Genomic DNA, 17,247 nt, shown 5'->3' on the forward strand with positions numbered 1-17,247 from the left:
TGCCATGACTCACTGTGGCTTTCATGAGATGCACCTGCCTGTGGACGTGGGGTCCAGAGCAGCCTGCAGTGGGGACTGAGCTCCCAGTCCAGGGGGTTGGTATCAGAACCCTGGGTCGGCACCAACCCTGCCACTGCCTAGCTGCATGTCCATGATGGGGTCATTTCTGGGCCCTGGGACCTGCCTTTGAAACACAGGGCATAATTCTGATTTCCCAGGCTCTGTCTTATTCTAACATTCTGCCCTCAGCACTTTGTACAGGATTTTAGTTTCATTCAAAGCCCTAAACATATGAATGGGGGCAGGTGGGGGGTTTCATAGACCGCAGCACCTCTGGCACAGGTGAGAGTTGTGACTGTGGCCCTGAACACCGAAGCTACCACACTTCCGGGCAACCAGTCTCCAGGGGAGACGGGACTCCCCCTCCCCCAGGAGGGAGTGGCTACTTGAGACTTCCAGACTGTCTGAATCCTATCCTCCTGTTACCCCTAGAGAGAGAAACTGAGACCCAGAGAGAGTTAGGGGTCTTGCCCAGGGTCATGCCACACACGAGGGCAGAGCTGGGCCGGGACCTAGCCTCCTGTCTTCCATTCAGGGCTTTGTCCCTTGCCTAGTGCACAGTTGGAGTCTGACGCTTGGGGAAAGGAGGCCCCTTCTTAATGCCCTGTTTCGGGTGGGCCTCAGTTGGGGCCAGGCCCTCCCTGCCAGGAGCTGCCTCTCCGTGGAGCCGGGTAGGTTCTCGCTGAGCACACAGGAATGGGCCCAGAGGGAGGTTGGGGGCTGGATCTCCCTCCCTGGGGAGATGAGCAACATAGCCTTCTGTGCCTGGCAGAGGCCTGGGTCCTGGGCGAAACCCCCACTGGTCACGTTCTTGGTTCTTACGCAGCCCTCCCTGAACTGATTATATCAGGAAGGGCGAGTAGCTGCTGCAGCGGCCACAGGCTCTCCTATAGGCGCTCCTGACTTGACCATCTGAGACCCTCTCTCCAGGATTTCCATACGCCCTGAGCTCCAGCGCTCAGCTCTCTCCCAGAGTCTCCGCCAGGAGCCCACTCCCCTGGTAGAGAGTGGGGAGCAAGGGCATTGAGTGGGTGCCGAAGAGTCCTCGTGCTTCCTGAACCCCACTCCCAGCTCCCTGTCTCCCCACAAAGCCCCTCCCGAGCCCCGCAGGCCTCCGCCGCTGCGCCGCTCCGGCGTGACTGCGCCCCCGTCGGGCGGGAGGGGCTCTGCGGCCCGCCCCCCTCGCCCCCCGGGGCAGCACGTGCGGGGCGGGGCTGTGGCCCGAGCCTGGAGCCGATTGGGCGCTGGCCTGGTGGGAGGGGCTGGGCCGCAGCTGTCAGAGCCGCGGCGGCGACGGCGGCGCATCGGACTGAGCGGTGGCAGCGCCGCAGCCGGGGCCGGAGCGCAGGAGCCGACGGGGCCCGGCCGGGATGGTGCAGCGGCGGCTCCGCGGCGCACACACGCACTGAGCGGGCCCAAGCTGGGCCCCGCGCCCCCCGCGCCCCCCGCCGCCCCGGTCCCGGCCGGCATGATGTGCCTGGAATGCGCCTCGGCGGCGGCGGGCGGCGCGGAGGAGGAGGAGGCGGACGCGGAGCGGCGGCGCCGGCGCCGGGGGGCGCAGCGAGGGGCTGGCGGTGGCGGCTGCTGCGGGGCGCGGGCACCGGGCGCCACTGGAGTCGCGGCCGCCGACGACGAGGTGCAGACTCTGTCAGGCAGCGTGAGGCGGGCCCCGCCCGGACCCCCCAGCACCCCCAGCACCCCCAGCTGCGCAGCCGCTGCAAAGGCCCCCGGCGCGCAGCAGCCCAAGCCGGCGAGCTTGGGCCGCGGGCGCGGGGCAGCAGCCGCCATCCTCAGCTTGGGCAACGTGCTCAACTACCTGGACAGGTACACCGTAGCAGGTGAGCTAGTGCCCCACCCAGCCCGAGAACCAGAAACCCCACCTCGAGGTACCCCGGGGAACCTTTGGTCTCAGGCCCCCTATATCCAAGTCTTACGTGGGGTTCCTAAGGGCCCTCTGCTCAGGCACAACTGGGCAAGTGATGCCCCGTGATCCACGGGTCCAGTCCAGAGGTCGCCCCTGCTCTCTCCCTTAGCCAGGGATTGGGGGAGTCCCCACCCCTGGAGTAGCTCGCGCGTCCTCGCCAGCCCTTGACGTCCCATCCGTTGTCCTCTTCTCCTAGAGTCTCCTCTGCGTCTCTCTGCGTTCTCGCCTCTGCGCCCCCTCCCGCACCAGCCTCAGGTTCCCGGGCCTCTCCTCCCCTTCCCCCAGCCCAGGCGGTCTGTCGGTCCGTAGCCAGCCGGTTCTTTCCTTCCTCCGTCGCCTCCACTCCCCTGCGTGCGTGCGACGAGTGCGCGCGCCCCTTGCGGGTGTGCGCCAGGGGAGACCCTGTGTGTGTGCGCGCGGGCGGCGCGGCTGTGTGTGTGAGCGCGTGGCTGACAAAGGCTCGGGGCTGCGGGGAGCGGAGGGAGGGGCGGGGCGGGTCCGCGGCGCCTGGGGACCCAGGATGCGGTTTGCAGCTGGCCCTGGCTAGAGGCCTGAAGAGGCCTCCCCCTGCTCTATGGCGCTTGAGGCTGGGGTAGGGCACAGGCTGCTGGGGCTAGAGAGGGGCTGCCTCATCGTCTGTGAGCATCTCTGGGAACCAGCCTGGGGATGGGGTGGTGTCGCTAGAACAACTGGGTTTTAGTGCCGGGTTTGCCCCGCATGTGCTTGGTGCGTGACCTTGGGCCAGTCTCAGCTCGTGTTTAGGTCTGTTTCGAGGTTTGTGAGGTGACTGATTCCTGGGCCCTTTGGGGATGGACAGCGTTCTGAGACTCCTGGCTGCTTGCTCCCCCTCCATGGGTCTCAGGGGTCTGTGAACAGGGACCTTCTCTAGATTGAGCTGTCCCTAGGTGGGAAATGTGCAGCTTGGAGAGAAAAGGACTCTGGTCAGGCTGGCACAGGTGGGGGCTCCCTGCAGGAGGAGAGCAGTGACTGCATACCTGGCATGGAGACCCAGAACCTGCCTAACCACAGGTTAGTAAAATCTGGAACCACCAGAAAACAAAAAAGATAGCAGGAGGAATTTTGGACAGATTCTAAGGAGAACTTTGTGGTGATCTAGAGAGGAGAGCCCTGGCATAAACCACAGGCCACCTGGGTCCCCTTCTCTGGGCCTTAGTTTCCAGCTCTGTTGAGTAGGGTTTTGTGTCAAGCGGAAAGGAAGAAGTCTAATGGGAGAGCGGATGCCTCCCCCTCCCCCCTCCCACTTTCCAAACTCTTGGCTCTCTGCCCCTCCACTGTGGGGGTTGAAAGTGGATACCAGTGGCCCCAGTTTCTGGGTTGGGCTGTCCCCAAGAGGCTCTTACTTTGGTCTGGGGAGCAGGAATACCCAGCACCGCCCAAGTGCACCAGCCCCTGTCATGCATGTGCCATGCTGCCTGGGACCTGGGAACTTAGGTGCCACCTTAAAGTGGGGAGAAGTCAGAGAACATTGGGGACCTGTAGTCAACGCAAAATAGACTTGTGTATACAGATGGGGAAACCGAGGCCCCTGTCCAACCCTTGTCTAACACGGCCTGGAGAGTGCGTGGCCAGGCTGGCGTCAGATCTACCGGTAAGCCTTGGCCTGGGAAGAGCTCGCCCACCCTCTCCCAGCCGGGCAATGAATGGCCGGCTTCTGGCCCTGCAACTCTTTCCAACTTGTTTTTTCCGGCCCCTGATAGTCTTAGGGAAACTGACGCTGCCAGGGGCTGAGGGGGAGAGGGTGGGATCAGGGAGGTCTGGTGCTTATCTGCCCCCATCCCTACTTGGGTCCCAGAGTCAGAATGTCAGAATGGGGGAATGAGATAAGAAATTTCTGGTATTTGGTAAGGCGGCATGGAGGGGTGTAGGGCTGTAGGGAGGAAGGCCCGGAAAGTCCTGTGCAAACAGCTGCCTAGGCTGTGCATCCCTTTCTGTGCCAGCCAGGGTGGGAGCTCATGCACCGCCCCATCCCCCAGCACACAGCACACACCAGTTTCCTCACTGGCCAGGGTGGGAGCTCATGCACTGCCCTACCCCCCAGCACTCAGCATGCACCAATTTCCTCACTGGCCAGGGTGGGAGCTCATGCACTGCCCCATCCCCCAGCACACAGCACACACCAATTTCCTCACCGGCCAGGGTGGGAGCTCATGCACTGCCCTACCCCCCAGAACTCAGCATGCACCAATTTCCTCACTGGCCAGGGTGGGAGCTCATGCACTGCCCCACCCCCCAGCACACAGCATACACAAATTTCCTCTCTGGCCAGGGCGGGAGCTCATGCACCGCCCAGCCCCAGCACACAGCATACACTAATTTCCTCTCTGGATAACCCTGTCTCCCTCTCCCTCTCTTTTTGGCAGACTCCCCCCGCACCCCTTCCCCCAAGTGCAGTTTTTTGGGAAGACTTACTGTCTCTATGGCAACCACTATGGCTTGATGTGTCTGAAGGGGAGGGGCAGGGGAGCGGTCATCGCAGGCCTGAGTCCACCTGTTGCTGGCTGGCCCAGCTGGAACAGAGGAGGGGATGCAGACACTCTGCTCTTCAGTGACCTTTGAGGTTCACACCCACCTGACCTCTGACGACCTCACAGTCTGGCCCTGGCTCTCCCATCAAAGAATAAAGGGAGTCCCATTCTCCTCCTTTAAATCTGTCCTGTGCATTTTTGTCTTCATGGTGTAGACCAGCTCTGTCCAAAAGGAATACAATGCAAGCCACACATATAATTAAAGAATGTCTAGTCGTCACACTAAAAAAAGTAAAAAGAAATAATTGAAATGAATTAATATATTTTGTTCAACTCAGTCTATCCAACGTATTTCAACATGGAATCAATATGAAAGCTGTTAGTAGGATGGATGTCCTGCCTTCTTTTTCATACAAAGTTTTGAACCCCGGTGTGTGTTGTGCGTTTACAGCACAGGTAGGTATGTTCTAGCCACATCTGAGGTGCTCAACAGCCACGGCGGCTGGGGGCCCCTGCAGCGGACAGCACAGGGCTGGAGCCGTTGATGCCAGGTCCAAGTCCAGGCTCTTCACCTTACCAGCTGTGTGACCTTGGGGGATGTCCCCTGAGCCTTCTGGGGGATCCTTGCCTCCTTTCCACCTCCTGAGTCATGTAGAGTAAATGTGAATATCTCTTCAGTGCGCGGGACAAGGCCAGACTCCTAGGAGACCTCACAAATGCCAGCTGCCTTCTCTTCCACGCCTCTGCGTAAGCTGTGCCTGGGCCATTTTTCTCTGTTTCAGGACAGTTCTGAGAGCCCCTCCCTTCTCCACCAGGGCTGGTCTCCATCCTGGGAACTCCAGTAGGTGCTGCCCATGCCCTAGCATTCCCAGCGCCACCCAGGGATCATGCTAATTATGGCCTCTCCTCCTGCCCATGAGAACCCCCTGAGGGCAGCAGGCCTCAGAAGCCGGTGAGGAGGGCCTGGCCCTGCTCTTGCTTTTCTTCCTGAGCCTGGCTTCAGTTGAGGTAGCCCAGAAACCACCTCTAAGCTGGTCCCTTCTCCTCCTTGTGCGGACAGGGACACTGACGCCAGGAGAACGCAGACACTTACCCAAGGTCACAGGGCAGGATGGAGCGGGACCAGAACCCCCTACACAGCATTCTCCTGGTGGAGAGGGACATGCCCCCTGCTTCTGGCCTGGAAACTTGGAGACTCCCCTGGCCAGGGCACAAGCCCTCTGGGCAGATGAATTCCAGCTCAATTTAGCAGAGGTGGTTTGAGCTCCCCTAGTGCATGTGGCTCCTGCTCCCATGGCCCCAACCAGCTGGCAGGCTCCCACTCTCCAGTCTGAGCCCACTCACGGCTGCCAGGTCAGGAGGAGGAGGGAGCCCCTCAGGCGAGAGTCCCAGGTCCCCTCACCCCAGCTCTGCTTCCTGGTGCCAGAGCTGCCTCTGCCCCTGGGCTCCCATTCCTCCATCTGTGAAATGGAAGCAGGGCTGAGGGTGGTGTCGGTGGCAGCACCCTGCTCCTGGAAGCAGGCCTAGCAAGAGGGAGCTGGCGCGCCCTGTTCGTGGTTGGAGGACTGTTGGAGAGCTGAGAGCCTTCCCTGACTTCCCTGGGGCACCTGTCCCTTCCTGAGACCTGTTTTCTTTTGACCCAGCCCATGGCAGTTTGGGCACCTGAAACTGGGTAGGGCAGGGGCTGGTGGGGAGAGGCAGCGCCCTGCCCTGGGGGAGTCCTTTCCTGCCAAAGAAGCTGAGACCGGTAACCATGGCAACCACCCACTAACACAACCCAGAAGGAGAGGAGCACAGGGCCCCGGGCGGGAACACAGGCCTATCAGGGACTGGGGGCTTCCTCAAACACCTGAGCTGGGTGCAGGAGGGGGCTGCCAGGCAGGGGCTCCTGGCTCTTTTTTTTGTCTGCTTGGTCGAGTCTGTCCAGAGCTGACAGATGGGGAGATGAAGGCCCGGGGCCTTTTAGAGGGTCTCCTGGGTGTGTAGAGGCCAAGTGGAGCTCCAAGCTCTGCGGCTATCTTCATGGATAAGCATAGTCAACATTGCCCTCGCCCTGCTCTCTCAGGTGGCCTTGTCCCCTTGGGTGGTCCTGCCCTGGCCACCGCCAAGTCAACATTATCTAAGGTCTGTGGGGCAGGGTGTCCCAGGGCCGCATTCCAGCGCACCTGTCTGGCAGGTCAGCACCCAGGTGAACCGTGAGCCGACCTGGAATGACTAACCGCCAGCTGCCCATTTTCTTGCTCCTCTGCCTCCTCAGGCACCTTCCGGCTGGTTCTGCCAGCACCTCAGCTGTGCCGTTGACCTGTCAGAGGCGGTGCCTTGAAACTCACTGTCTTGGTCTGGGAGTCAGGGCCGGTTCCTGGCGCAGCCTGTGCCTTACTTTCCCATCTTGTGAACAGGACAAGAAAGCTTCAGGGCTGCAGGTTACTCCTGGCCTGGGAGTGAGGCTGCCCGGTCCGAACTGCTCTAAGAGGAGGAGCCCCTTTTCCCTTCCCCACACAGGAGGTGGCTTTTGTTTCTGCCTGGATGTGGGGCCTGACATCCTGAGGGTAGAAGGGGGATGAGAGTGAGGGAGGCAAAGAGGACACTGGCTTGATCCCCAGGCTCCCGGGGCTGGGCTCCCTCTTGGGCCCTGAACATCTCCAGGGCTGAGCTTCCCGTTCCAGGCTTTGCCAGACTTGCTGTGTGACCTGAGGCAGATGCTGACCCTCTCTGAGCCCTGAATCCACAACAGATGATTTTGTTCCTCTCTGTGGTCAGGGTCTTGCTCCCAAGGGTAGTGTGGGGGCACTTGTTCTCAGGCACTCTTATCTGCTGGCCCTGGCTCTGCCTGCACCTCCCTTCCCCAGGATAACCAGGTCTGCTCCAGAGTTGCTGCAGCAGCCAAGCTGTTTCCCCTGGAGCGTCTCGGTGGTCCCTCTGCTCTCCTTCCAGGAAGTCGTCCCCACCTCTCTGGGCTGAGCCAGGGGCCTAACTCCTGGTTTTCAGCTGCACTCTATTCAGCATCCATCATATCACCTACCCCTGTGTAGGGCGGCCATCTCCCTCCAGCTTCGAGGGGCTGAGCCTGGTCATCTCTGTGGCCCCAGTATGCATGGGGCGCTGGCACAGGCTTGGCACTTGCTGACTGACTGAGTGGCAGAGTTGGGTTGACCCAGCTCTGCCTGACCCCAAAGACCATTCAGGGCTGAAGGGGCGCTGGCAGGTTTGGATGGTTGCAGATAAGGACCAAGCCCCTGCTGCCGAGGCCAGGGCTTCTCTCGTGGTGGCCGATGCTGCCCCTTTGTCCTGACCAGGGCACACAATGGGCTGCAGGCCTCGTGTCTCCGGGAAGGAAGTGGGGGAAGTGGTCAGCACAGTCCCTGTCTGCCCAGCCCGCAGCCCTGACAATGGGGCCTCCTGGCCCCCACATTGGGCAGAATGGCTTCTGGACATTCGGGAGGGCACTGGGGTGGCTTTGCCCAGTCTCCTGTGTAGATAGGGCACTGGAGGCGAAGGGCTGGCCCTAGATCACACAGTGTGGTGGCGTGAAGCAGAACGCTGTCTGCTCCGGGCCTGGCTGTCTCCTGGTAGCTGGGAGGCTGACGAAAAGAGTCCTAGGGGAGATGTGGCCGAGGGCAGAGCATTTACATTAGAGCCAGAGGTAAGTGGAACAATGCACTGGCCAGAGCTTGGAGGCTAGGGATGGAGTCTCAGTCTCCCACCTCCCCCTCGGTTCTCTGTACCATGCAGACCTGGCTCAGGTCTCCCCCTCGACAACCTGGTAGCTCCAAGAGGTCTTGGTGGTCCCTCCACTGTCAAGCGTGGATTTGCTGAATGGGGTCCCAGGAGGCAAGGCGCATGGTTAGGCTTTGTAAACTGTAAAGGGCCGTGCCTGGGGAGGGTGGTGTTACTTGGTCACACACTGTGTCTAGCACCCATGTGAGGGCCATTGGTGTGGATGTCGAGAGAGGGCTGGGTGCAACTGCTTTTCTGGAGGTTGTTGGGGTGAAGGTGGGGAGCACAGGCCGGGTCTGGGAGCTTAGAGGCCCGCTCAGCCTGCTTAGCTCCTGCCTGCTTCTGCGGCCCCTGTCCCATTCTCCTTCTGAATCTCAACTTTCCATCTGAGAAGTGGGAGCGGGAGCTGCTGGGCTCCTTGGCCACTGAAACAGCATGCGTGGAGAAGGCTGGGAGATGGAGGGCTTAAGCTGCGCCGTCCTGAGGTCTCTTATCTCCCCCTCACCCCCCCATACCCCCAGGCTTATCCTATGTCTGTGGCCACACAGGCCACACCCTCTGTGGGTCCTGATAAGGGTGTGGCCATCTTGTCCCTGGCCCCTGGGGGTCTTGGGAGCCCCCGAGGCAGGACAGGGCCGGGGAGGCTGAGCTGGGAAAGGAGTGGCTGTGCAAAGCCCCCAAATTGCTAAGGCCGAGTCTTGTTCCGGGAATGCTGGCCCCAAATGATAGACTAGAATCACAGGACAGAGGCCAGGCTGCCTGTCCCCGCCCACCCTGGGCTTAGAGACTTGGCAGGGAGGAGAGAGGGCTCTCCATGCATGCACCCGGGAGGGGTTCCTCTCTTGGTCCTGGCAGGGTCCGCAGGCAGGGCTCTTGGGCAGGGAGGGTGTTATGGTCTCCAGCTGGAGTGCTCTTTAGGGGGACAAGTTCAAGTCTAGGGGTCCCTCTGCGGGGCTGAGGCCCTGGAGCTGGGGACCTCGTCCTCATGGTCCTGCAGAGATGACCACTAAGCTGTCCTTACATTAACGACTCAGATTTGTAGTGCGATGTGGAGATGGGAGGGTCGGCATATGTAGAACAGATGCGACTGAGATTTAGGATGGACTGGCAGGGAGGTATGGGGATCCTGGGTCACTCACAGATGGGCAACCTGAGGCTCAGAGTAGGGACGAGATGCCGCGAAGCTCACTCAGTTTGTCCCTGGGGCACGGGGGCAGGATCTTGCCCATGGAAACTCTGGGGCAGGTAGAAGTGTGTGTGCTTGAGAGCCCGGGCCCCGGGTCAGGGACTGCCTGGCCAGTTCCCTCAGGCTGGGGGGTGCTGGTGGGGCCAGGCAGTGGTTTCCAAGACTTAGCCATCCAGAACCAGGCAAAGCCAAGCCCTCAGGCCCTATAATTACTGGGGCGGGAGCTGCCGCCAAGCCTGGGAGTAAGGGTGAGACTTCCAAAGTCAGCCAGCCCTGAGGCCTCCACAGGGGGACTAGGGTCCCTCCAAGAGGGGCTGGCCAATGGCAGGCAGGGCCCATCCCTTCAGATCCCCAGGCCCTGTCTTTCCAAGCGTCTGCCCCTATTTTGGAGAAAAGAACACGGAGGTGGGAGTAGCTATGTTCTCTGGTCATGCCCAGGGACCTGCCTGGTGAGTTAATGATCTGTGATAACGTTTATAACATTTAGACTACCTACTATGTGCCAGGCGCCATTAAAGTTCACAACAACCATATGAAGCAGATCTTAAAATTAAGCCTTATTACAGAGGAGGAAACTGGCGCAGAGAGATTAAGTAACTTGCCTAAGGTCATATAGCAGGGAAGGTGGAGAAGCCGGGATTTGCGCCCAGATGGTCTGGCTCTGGAACCCATGTTCTTGGGAACTCAGCTGAGTTGTCTGCTGCTCTGAGAGAGGCAGGGTGAACGTGGGGCGATGATGGCAGCTTGGGGAGTGAGCTCGAGCACCTGGTGGCCTGTCCTGGCTGAGTAGGCAGGAAGAGGCCTCAGGATCATCTTGGCCCAACCTTGCATCTCAGGCTGACCTGAGCTGGGGGGGGCCCAAGGTCAGTGTGGGCTTCCTCTTACACCTTGGCCTTTTTGAAGACTCTGTGACATTGGCAGGTTAGGATCTGGACCTGGCTCCTGCGGGGGCTCATGAGGGACCAGCAGTGATGGGGGATCCTCATGAGTATCTGTGACCTACCAGCTGGGTGAGTCGGGCCAGATTCCATCTAGCTCTGGGGGTGCCCTCGTGGTTACAGGACCTCTTCAACCAGAGCCACAGAGGAAAGAGCTGGGGCGACACCCAGGTAGACGTGACCTTGGATCTGGGCCCTGGATGAGGTGGATCTTAGCAGGTGGAGATGGACAGCCCTGGAATAGGGTGCAGCTGGAGTCAAGGCTTGCAGGCCTGCGGGCTGCGAAGTGCGAGTCACAGGGCCCTCAGCCCAGCCAGGCCAGTGGTTTCCAGTCACCCGGGCAGTGTGTTAATAGATTCCTGGGTCTCACCTCGAGACAGGCTGATTGTGTACATCTGGGTCACGGAGGCCTCGAACGCTGCAGGAAGTCTGAGCTTGATTTGGGTGGCAATGGGGAGCCACCGAGCATTACTGGGCAGCCGCACTCAATGAGCTAATGCGGGCGACACTCTCAGAACAGTGTCTGGCACATAGCGAGCGCTAGGTACGTGTTAATACCCACGTCGTTGTTGTTGTTGTTAGTAGCAGTATTTCTGACCCAGGGGCCTGGGCCTGTGGATTTTGAAGAACTCCTGGGTGACTCTGAGCCCTGGCCAGAGCTGACAACCGCTGGGCCATGGCTTTAGCTCCTGGAGTCCAGAAACCATCCTGGGGTCTCAAAAGCCCGGGGCCAGGACTTGGTGGGAGATCGATAGGTGCTTATGAGGTCCGGCTGCAGGAGGGATGGTGGGTGGGCCGGGAGAGGCTGGAGGCAGGGAGCCCAGGGAGGAGGCCAGGGGGTGAAGAAAAGAGAGAGAATCACTGGGGCCCATTCATGGGGCGGAGGGAGGTGAGGGGATGTCGTGGCTGACTCCCAGGGGTCTGGCCTGGGTAGCACCATGGTGCTGCTGGGGAATGGGGATCCGGGGGGTGGAGCCACGGAATCAGAGTCCCGGTGGCTGGGACTCTGAGGGCTGAGAGAGCCTGTGGGGCTGAGCCACTAGGAGGTGGTGGTTTCAGGGCAGTGACGGAGGTGCGGGCATTGAGAACTTCAGCTGTGAACTGGGGAGAGAGAAAGAGCGGCTGGCAGAGGGGACAAGTCAGGATTGCTTTCCCCACGGGGACAAGAGGTGGGAGCACATTTGTGGGTGAGATGTGGGAGATGGAGGGGAAGGAGAGGCCGAGAGTTCAAGCTGGTGCCGGGGGCTGACCCAGGGCAAGACCCCTGGGAAGCAAGAGGGACAGTTGGCTGTGGACGGGAGGGGAGACCCTCAGGGGCTTGGGAGGGGTGTACCTGGGGTCAATGGATGAGAAAACTCAGATGTTCCTGCTGTTCCAGAATGTTGTCTTGGCCCAGGGAGGAGGACCCTGTGGGCAGAGGGCGATTCTGGCTGTTGATTTCGGGTGACTGCCTGGTGAGCCTGAGTTGGGAGCCATGACTGGGGGATGCCTGGGGGTTGTGTTTGGGATGGGAGCCCCACCTTGCATTCCCTGGGCTGGTGGGGCTGGTGGAATGGGCTTGGCTTGAGCTATAGGAGGCTGCTCCTGGGCGTGAGTCCCGTCCTGTGACCCACCAAACCTCAGCCTCCAGGAAAGAGGCTAAAAATAAGGCTGTGGTGAAGAAGGGAGGGGTTGTGTGGGCCCAAGCCAGGCTGGAGCCCAGAGGAAAATCTGAGACGACCGGCCGAGCTGCTGTGACACACGCTTCCCGTGCCAGCGGTCAGCGGGCTCTCGCCCGCCTGCGGCCACAGCCCCCTCCAGACCTACAAGAGGGAAAACAACCTAGAAAGTCTCAGGCAGGGCCTGACCTAGGGCCTTAGGGCCTGCACAAGGCCCTGCTCCCTGGGATGGTTCTCTCTGGTCTTCGGCCTGGAGCTCACAGGGTGCCAGGGTGGGGTCATCCAAAGCTTCCTGTGTCTTGGGGTCTAGCTGCCCAAGAGATCCAAGGGACCCTGGATGCCCAGCTGGCCGTGGAAAAATGTTCCTCCCCCTTACTAGCAGCTCTGTGTAGTAGAAGAGATCCAGGCAGGCTTCCTGGAGGCAGAGGCTAACACTGGGCCTTAGAGTCATGGGATGGGGACCGTTCAGTCAGGTGGCTAGAATCTGCCTCAAGGAGGAAGCAGGAGTGTTTTGATTTGCTGTGGTCACATGCCAGCTTCACGATGACCGTTTTGGTGTGGCCTCCCTCCCAGAAAGTGAGCCTATAGTTACTGCAGATCCATGTCCTCCTCTTGGCTGTGGATGGGGACCCACCGTGCAGGGGCCGGGGGACTTTTACCCTCCTGCCACCTCCGGACTCCACTCATCCTTCCCCAGTCCCTAAATGGTGACAGCCCCTGCTCTCTGTTCTGGAGACGACTTGCCACGGCCCCGGCCCTCGAGGGCCTCATGGTCTGGTGAGGGATGAAGCGGACACTCGGCCGTCTGTCTGCGCATCCACTCCACAGTCACTGTGGGCTGGCTGTGTGCCGGGCCACAGGCTGGGGCACGGGCACGAACCACGCGGAGGCAGTGCGGCAGAAGCTTTGGTTTGGGGGTGGCAGACCTGGTTTCAGATCTCACCTCTGACATCTTATGACAAGTTATTTCACTTCTCAGAGCCTCAGTTTCCTCATATGTAAAATGGGGACGATGATCATAGATAGCAGCATAGGCGTCAGGGATAGAAATGCCACCTGTAGAGCTTCCCATAGGACCTGGAACTTAGCAGGACCAGTTACTGGTGGCTCTTAGCTCCTGGCCACAGTGGGTCCAAAGAGCCCATATCCACGTCCCTGTGTGTCTTCCCTGTGGAACTAACTAATCCTGGTGTGACAAGTGCTAAAACAAGGAGGGACAGGAGAGCGTGCGGGCAACTGACTTGAGTGGTGTGTGGTGGGAGGGGGAGAAATCAAGGAAGACTTCCCAGAAGAGGAGGCATCTGAACTAGTCTTGAAGGCGTGGCGGGGATTAGCAGAGCCAACAGAGTTGTGCTGTAGAAGAGGAAGCATGTGTAGTCGGGGGGCCATGAGTAGTTTGGGGTGGCTGGAATATGGTGAGGAGGGGTGGTGTCCTGAGAATTGTGGCTGGAGGGGGGATTTGCAGGGCCAAACCTGCAGCCCTGTGGCCTGGCGAAGGGCCTGGGTCCTCCCCTGAGGCCCTCGGGAGCCACAGGTGATGGTGACTATGAGAGAGAGGGATGTGATCAGACTCACATATCAGGAGGGGAGCAGTGGCCATTTCAGGAGTGGGAGGGGCTGTGGGGCTGGGAAGAGGGTGTGGGTGCTCCTCAAGGTTGGGCCCAGCCATGCCACTCATAGGCCCCAATGGAACTCTGGGCCTCTGAGGCCAGGTCGGGGCACCACACAGGTTCCACTTGGTGGCTCCGCCATTCACAGATCTAGGACCGGTCCCTGGCTTCGGCCTTCCGGGCAAGACCACAGCCCGCCCTGGTAATTAAGTCATTAACTCAGCCTCTCACAGCCTCTTCATTATGGGTAATTATGGCAAATCCACTTTGGGCATTAACAAGGAGGTGGCCAGCTTCTCTTGGCCGTCAGGCTGTTGGGACACAAGCCGGTCTGACCCCACATCCTGGGAAATAGCTCAGCATTCTGGCCCTGGGTCTTGAGAGGTCTCCCCACTGCTATGGCCCTGGTCGCCAGACGGGACCCCATATAGTGCGTGGAGATCCCCCCTTCACCCCACTTTCCTGTTGTATGACTTTGAACACACGGCTTAACCTCCTGTGTCTCGGTCTCCTTGTCTGTCCAGTGGGATAATTGTGCCAGCTTCCTAGGGTTGTGTGAGGATCAAACCAGGAAAGCACTTAACGTTCAGTAATGCGAACTGTTGTCATTTGAAATGCGGACAGCATCGTCATCGTCGTGAAGAGCCCTGGGAGTCCCCGGAAGGCAGCGTCCAGTCCGTTCCTCTGCCCCCTGCATGGGGCACTGCTGAGGCAAGCCCTGTCTCCCCCAGCTCTTCTCGGTGCAGGTGTGTGGTGGCCAGGGGGCCTCTGGCCTGCGGCCCAGCCTCCTGCTGTCCTCGGAGCTAAGCTGAGGCAGGGGCCCCCGAGGCCTGCAGGGCTGGGGTTTGTCCTCACTTAGGGGCCCTGTGGAGTGCAAGGGGTGAGGGGATCCAGGAGCCAGGGCTCTGTCTGTCCACAGCTGCTGGGGCTTCTAGGTGTTCTAGTTGCCCTCTTGACTTGCAAAGTCCTGATGGGAAAGCAGAGGTGGCTGGGACTTGGGAGAAGGGCAGACGTGGCCTCGAGGGGTCCTGTTCCCCCAGTAGAGCAAGCCTGGAGCTTCGCCTGCATCCCTCTGCGTCTTGGCTCTGCGCTGGAAATTGGGGGTCCACGTTATCATCCTGAGGACAGTGGCGTGAGCATGTGTGTTTGCGTGTGTGTGCACACGTGCTCCTGCAGGTGAACAGGCATGCGCGTTGCCTGGAGCCCCCTCTGCCTTGTCCAGTGGCTGTCCTCCCGCCCTCCGGGCTGAGGGCTTGGTGGTCTCCCCTGGGGGCAGGGCACATGTCTGTTAAGGTCCCGGCACCCAGGCCGGGGCCAGGCCACAGGTGGGCAGGAGGCCCAGGTGGGCGGATAGGAGACTGGGCTCCCCCGTCGGGCTGAGTGACCACTGGGCTGAGTGACCGCCCAGGAGACTTGCCTGTCTGTGCCTTGGGCCCCTGCGGTGGCCAAGGGAGGGGTGGGACCCTATCCCCAGGGTGAGCACAGGAGGCCCAGTGGGGCGAGATGGAAGCTTGGCCTCCAAGGCCCCCAGTGGCCTGGCTAAACTGGGCAGGGTGGAGTTCTCTAGATAGGGCTGGGCTGGGCCCTGCAAGGTGGAAGGAGGGCTGGGCTGGGACCGGGCGTCACCTAGGTGGGGTGGTCCAGTCATCAGATGTCCCCAGTAAGCGCCCTCTATCTTGCCCTTCCAGGCGTCCTTCTGGATATCCAGCAGCACTTCCGGGTCAAGGACCGCGACGCCGGCCTGCTGCAGTCAGGTGAGGCCCGCCTCCCGCCCTTGCCCCGTCCAGGTCTCCCTGGTGCTGGGGCATTCCCGGCTGCTCTCCTCCCTGGTCCTGACTCACTGGAAAGAGCACGGGCTTTGCATCCAGATCCCACTGTGGCCACTCACAAAATGCACTACTTCTCCGAGCCTCTGCTTCTCTTCTTGTGAAACAAGACAGGTAGCCGCCTGCCCAGGGGGCCGTGGGAGACAGACGAGAGTGTAGGCCGATCACCCAGGTCCTTGGAGGTGAGCCTTCCTTGGGCTGGGCCTCCTTGGGGCCCGGTGACCCAGGTTCCCTCCGGAGGCTGGCTGCTGAAGGGAACTCCTTGGGTCAGTCAGTTGGGCAATGTTGACAGAGCCTTAGGGACCCCGTTTTCATGTCCTCCCCTGCCTCTGGTTCCTTCCACTACCATCGACTTGGGAACCACCTCTTAGATGTCAAAGCAGAACACTCCTGCTGGTCCGCCCCAGAGCTGGCCCCAGACTGAGAACCTGGACCCTGGGCTAGTCCTGGGCCTGAGGCTCTCTGCCCTTGGCCGGCAGGGAGGCAGGGCCCAAGCCCCTCAGGACTGGGCAGTGTGACAGGTCATTAAGCAGCTATCCCAGCCTATCTGCCCCTCCCTCCAGGGTCCATGTCTCCCTTGTCCCTGCCCTGCCCGCTACGTGGCCACATAGGGTCTGAGCTCCTGGCTCCCTGGCCCTCCCACTGGCTCTGGCCATGCTGGTCGTGCCCTCAGCAGGACCCTCAGGCCTGGGCAGAGACTCAGAGCCGGCGCTGCATCCCAGGGCTCGTCTGGTCCGGACTCGGCCCCAACCTTGCTGCACGGCTGGTTCCCTTGGCCCTGGGGTCTGTTTGGCTGTGAGGCCCAGTCGGGTGTGTGGGGAAAAGTCCACGGTCTGCATTCCAGTCTGTGCACCCCTTCCCCTGCCCATGCTCTTTGGGGACGGAGGGGTGGAGCTAGCGGCTCTGTCCAGGAACCTGCCTGACATGTCTAGGTGGCATTCCAATACGCACAATGCCAGGCCTCCTGGAATGCCACAGCCACTGGGCCAGGCTTGGGGCCAGTCCTCATGTCCCAGATGGTGTCTTTGGGTCTCAGAGAAGCAGCTGTGATAGCTCCAGGGCTCAGCCCTAACCCGTGAGAGTTGCTGGAGCTAGGACTGAGGCGAGGCTGTGTGGTCCAGTGCCTCCTAAGGGCAGCCAGCTCCCTGCCCCTGCAGACATCACCTCCACCCAGGAGGTGAGCCCAAGTCCCTCCCCTGTCTCCTTCCCTCTTGCTGGGCCTTCTTGGCCAGGCCAGCGCAAGTCAGTCTGCCCCGGGGCCTGAGACAGGTCCTTCCAGCCTCCTGGGCTCTGTGTAACACAATGCAGTGACCAGTGCTCGCAGCCAGCAAGACAGGGTTCAGGCCAGCTGGGAGCGTGGGAGGGAGCAGGCTGCTGGGCTGGTGAGGGAAGGGCAGAAGAGAGCTGAGCTGCCCAGCCCCTCCCTCCGTGGCCCCTGAGTCACTGGGGACCCAGCCCGGGCCTCATCCCCTCCTGGTCTTGGCCTTGCTGACTGATCGGGAGCCTGGCTCTGCCCCAGCCTCCTCCACTCAGCTCTGCCTGAGTGTGATCAGGGCCAGTGCAGCTGCGTGGGGAGGGAGTGGGCGGGCTGGGGGTCATGGCACTGCCTCAGTCATGTCCTGGCTGCCTCCTTGGCCAAGAGAGAAGTCACGGGAGTCCCTGGTGACCTGGCTGGAGGTGGACAAATTGCCCACGGGCATCGTCTCGTCTGATTCGTCCTCTACAAGCTCCCTTTGGTCAGCTTCACTTTCAGATGAAGGGACAGAGGTCCAGAGAGGGGAAATGACTTGCTTAAGGCCTCATGGTGAGAGTGCAGCAGGACAGGAATGAGGACTCTGTGTC

General features: G+C 60.7%; 1 protein-coding gene across 5 annotated transcripts in view; it reads left to right on the plus strand.

Moving 5' to 3' along the window:
• The first annotated feature begins 1,335 nt into the window (after positions 1–1,335).
• SPNS2 (SPNS lysolipid transporter 2, sphingosine-1-phosphate) overlaps positions 1,336–17,247 on the plus strand; it is a 36,202-nt gene continuing 20,290 nt past the window's right edge. For 3 of the 5 annotated variants that reach the window (XR_011423068.1, XM_070226479.1, XM_023653290.2), the window contains exons 1-2: positions 1,377–1,898; positions 15,268–15,333. Coding sequence is in view for 4 of the 5 variants with exons in the window: in XM_070226479.1 (XP_070082580.1) it covers positions 1,529–1,898; positions 15,268–15,333 (436 nt within the window). In the remaining variant the exon portion in view is untranslated. Of the gene's footprint in view, positions 1,899–15,267; positions 15,334–17,247 lie in introns of all 5 variants that reach the window. The other 2 variants (XM_070226478.1, XM_023653291.2) reach the window with 1 other exon arrangement.

This window comes from Equus caballus, chromosome 11 (genome assembly GCF_041296265.1).
Source record: "Equus caballus isolate H_3958 breed thoroughbred chromosome 11, TB-T2T, whole genome shotgun sequence".
Lineage (NCBI taxonomy): Eukaryota > Metazoa > Chordata > Mammalia > Perissodactyla > Equidae > Equus > Equus caballus.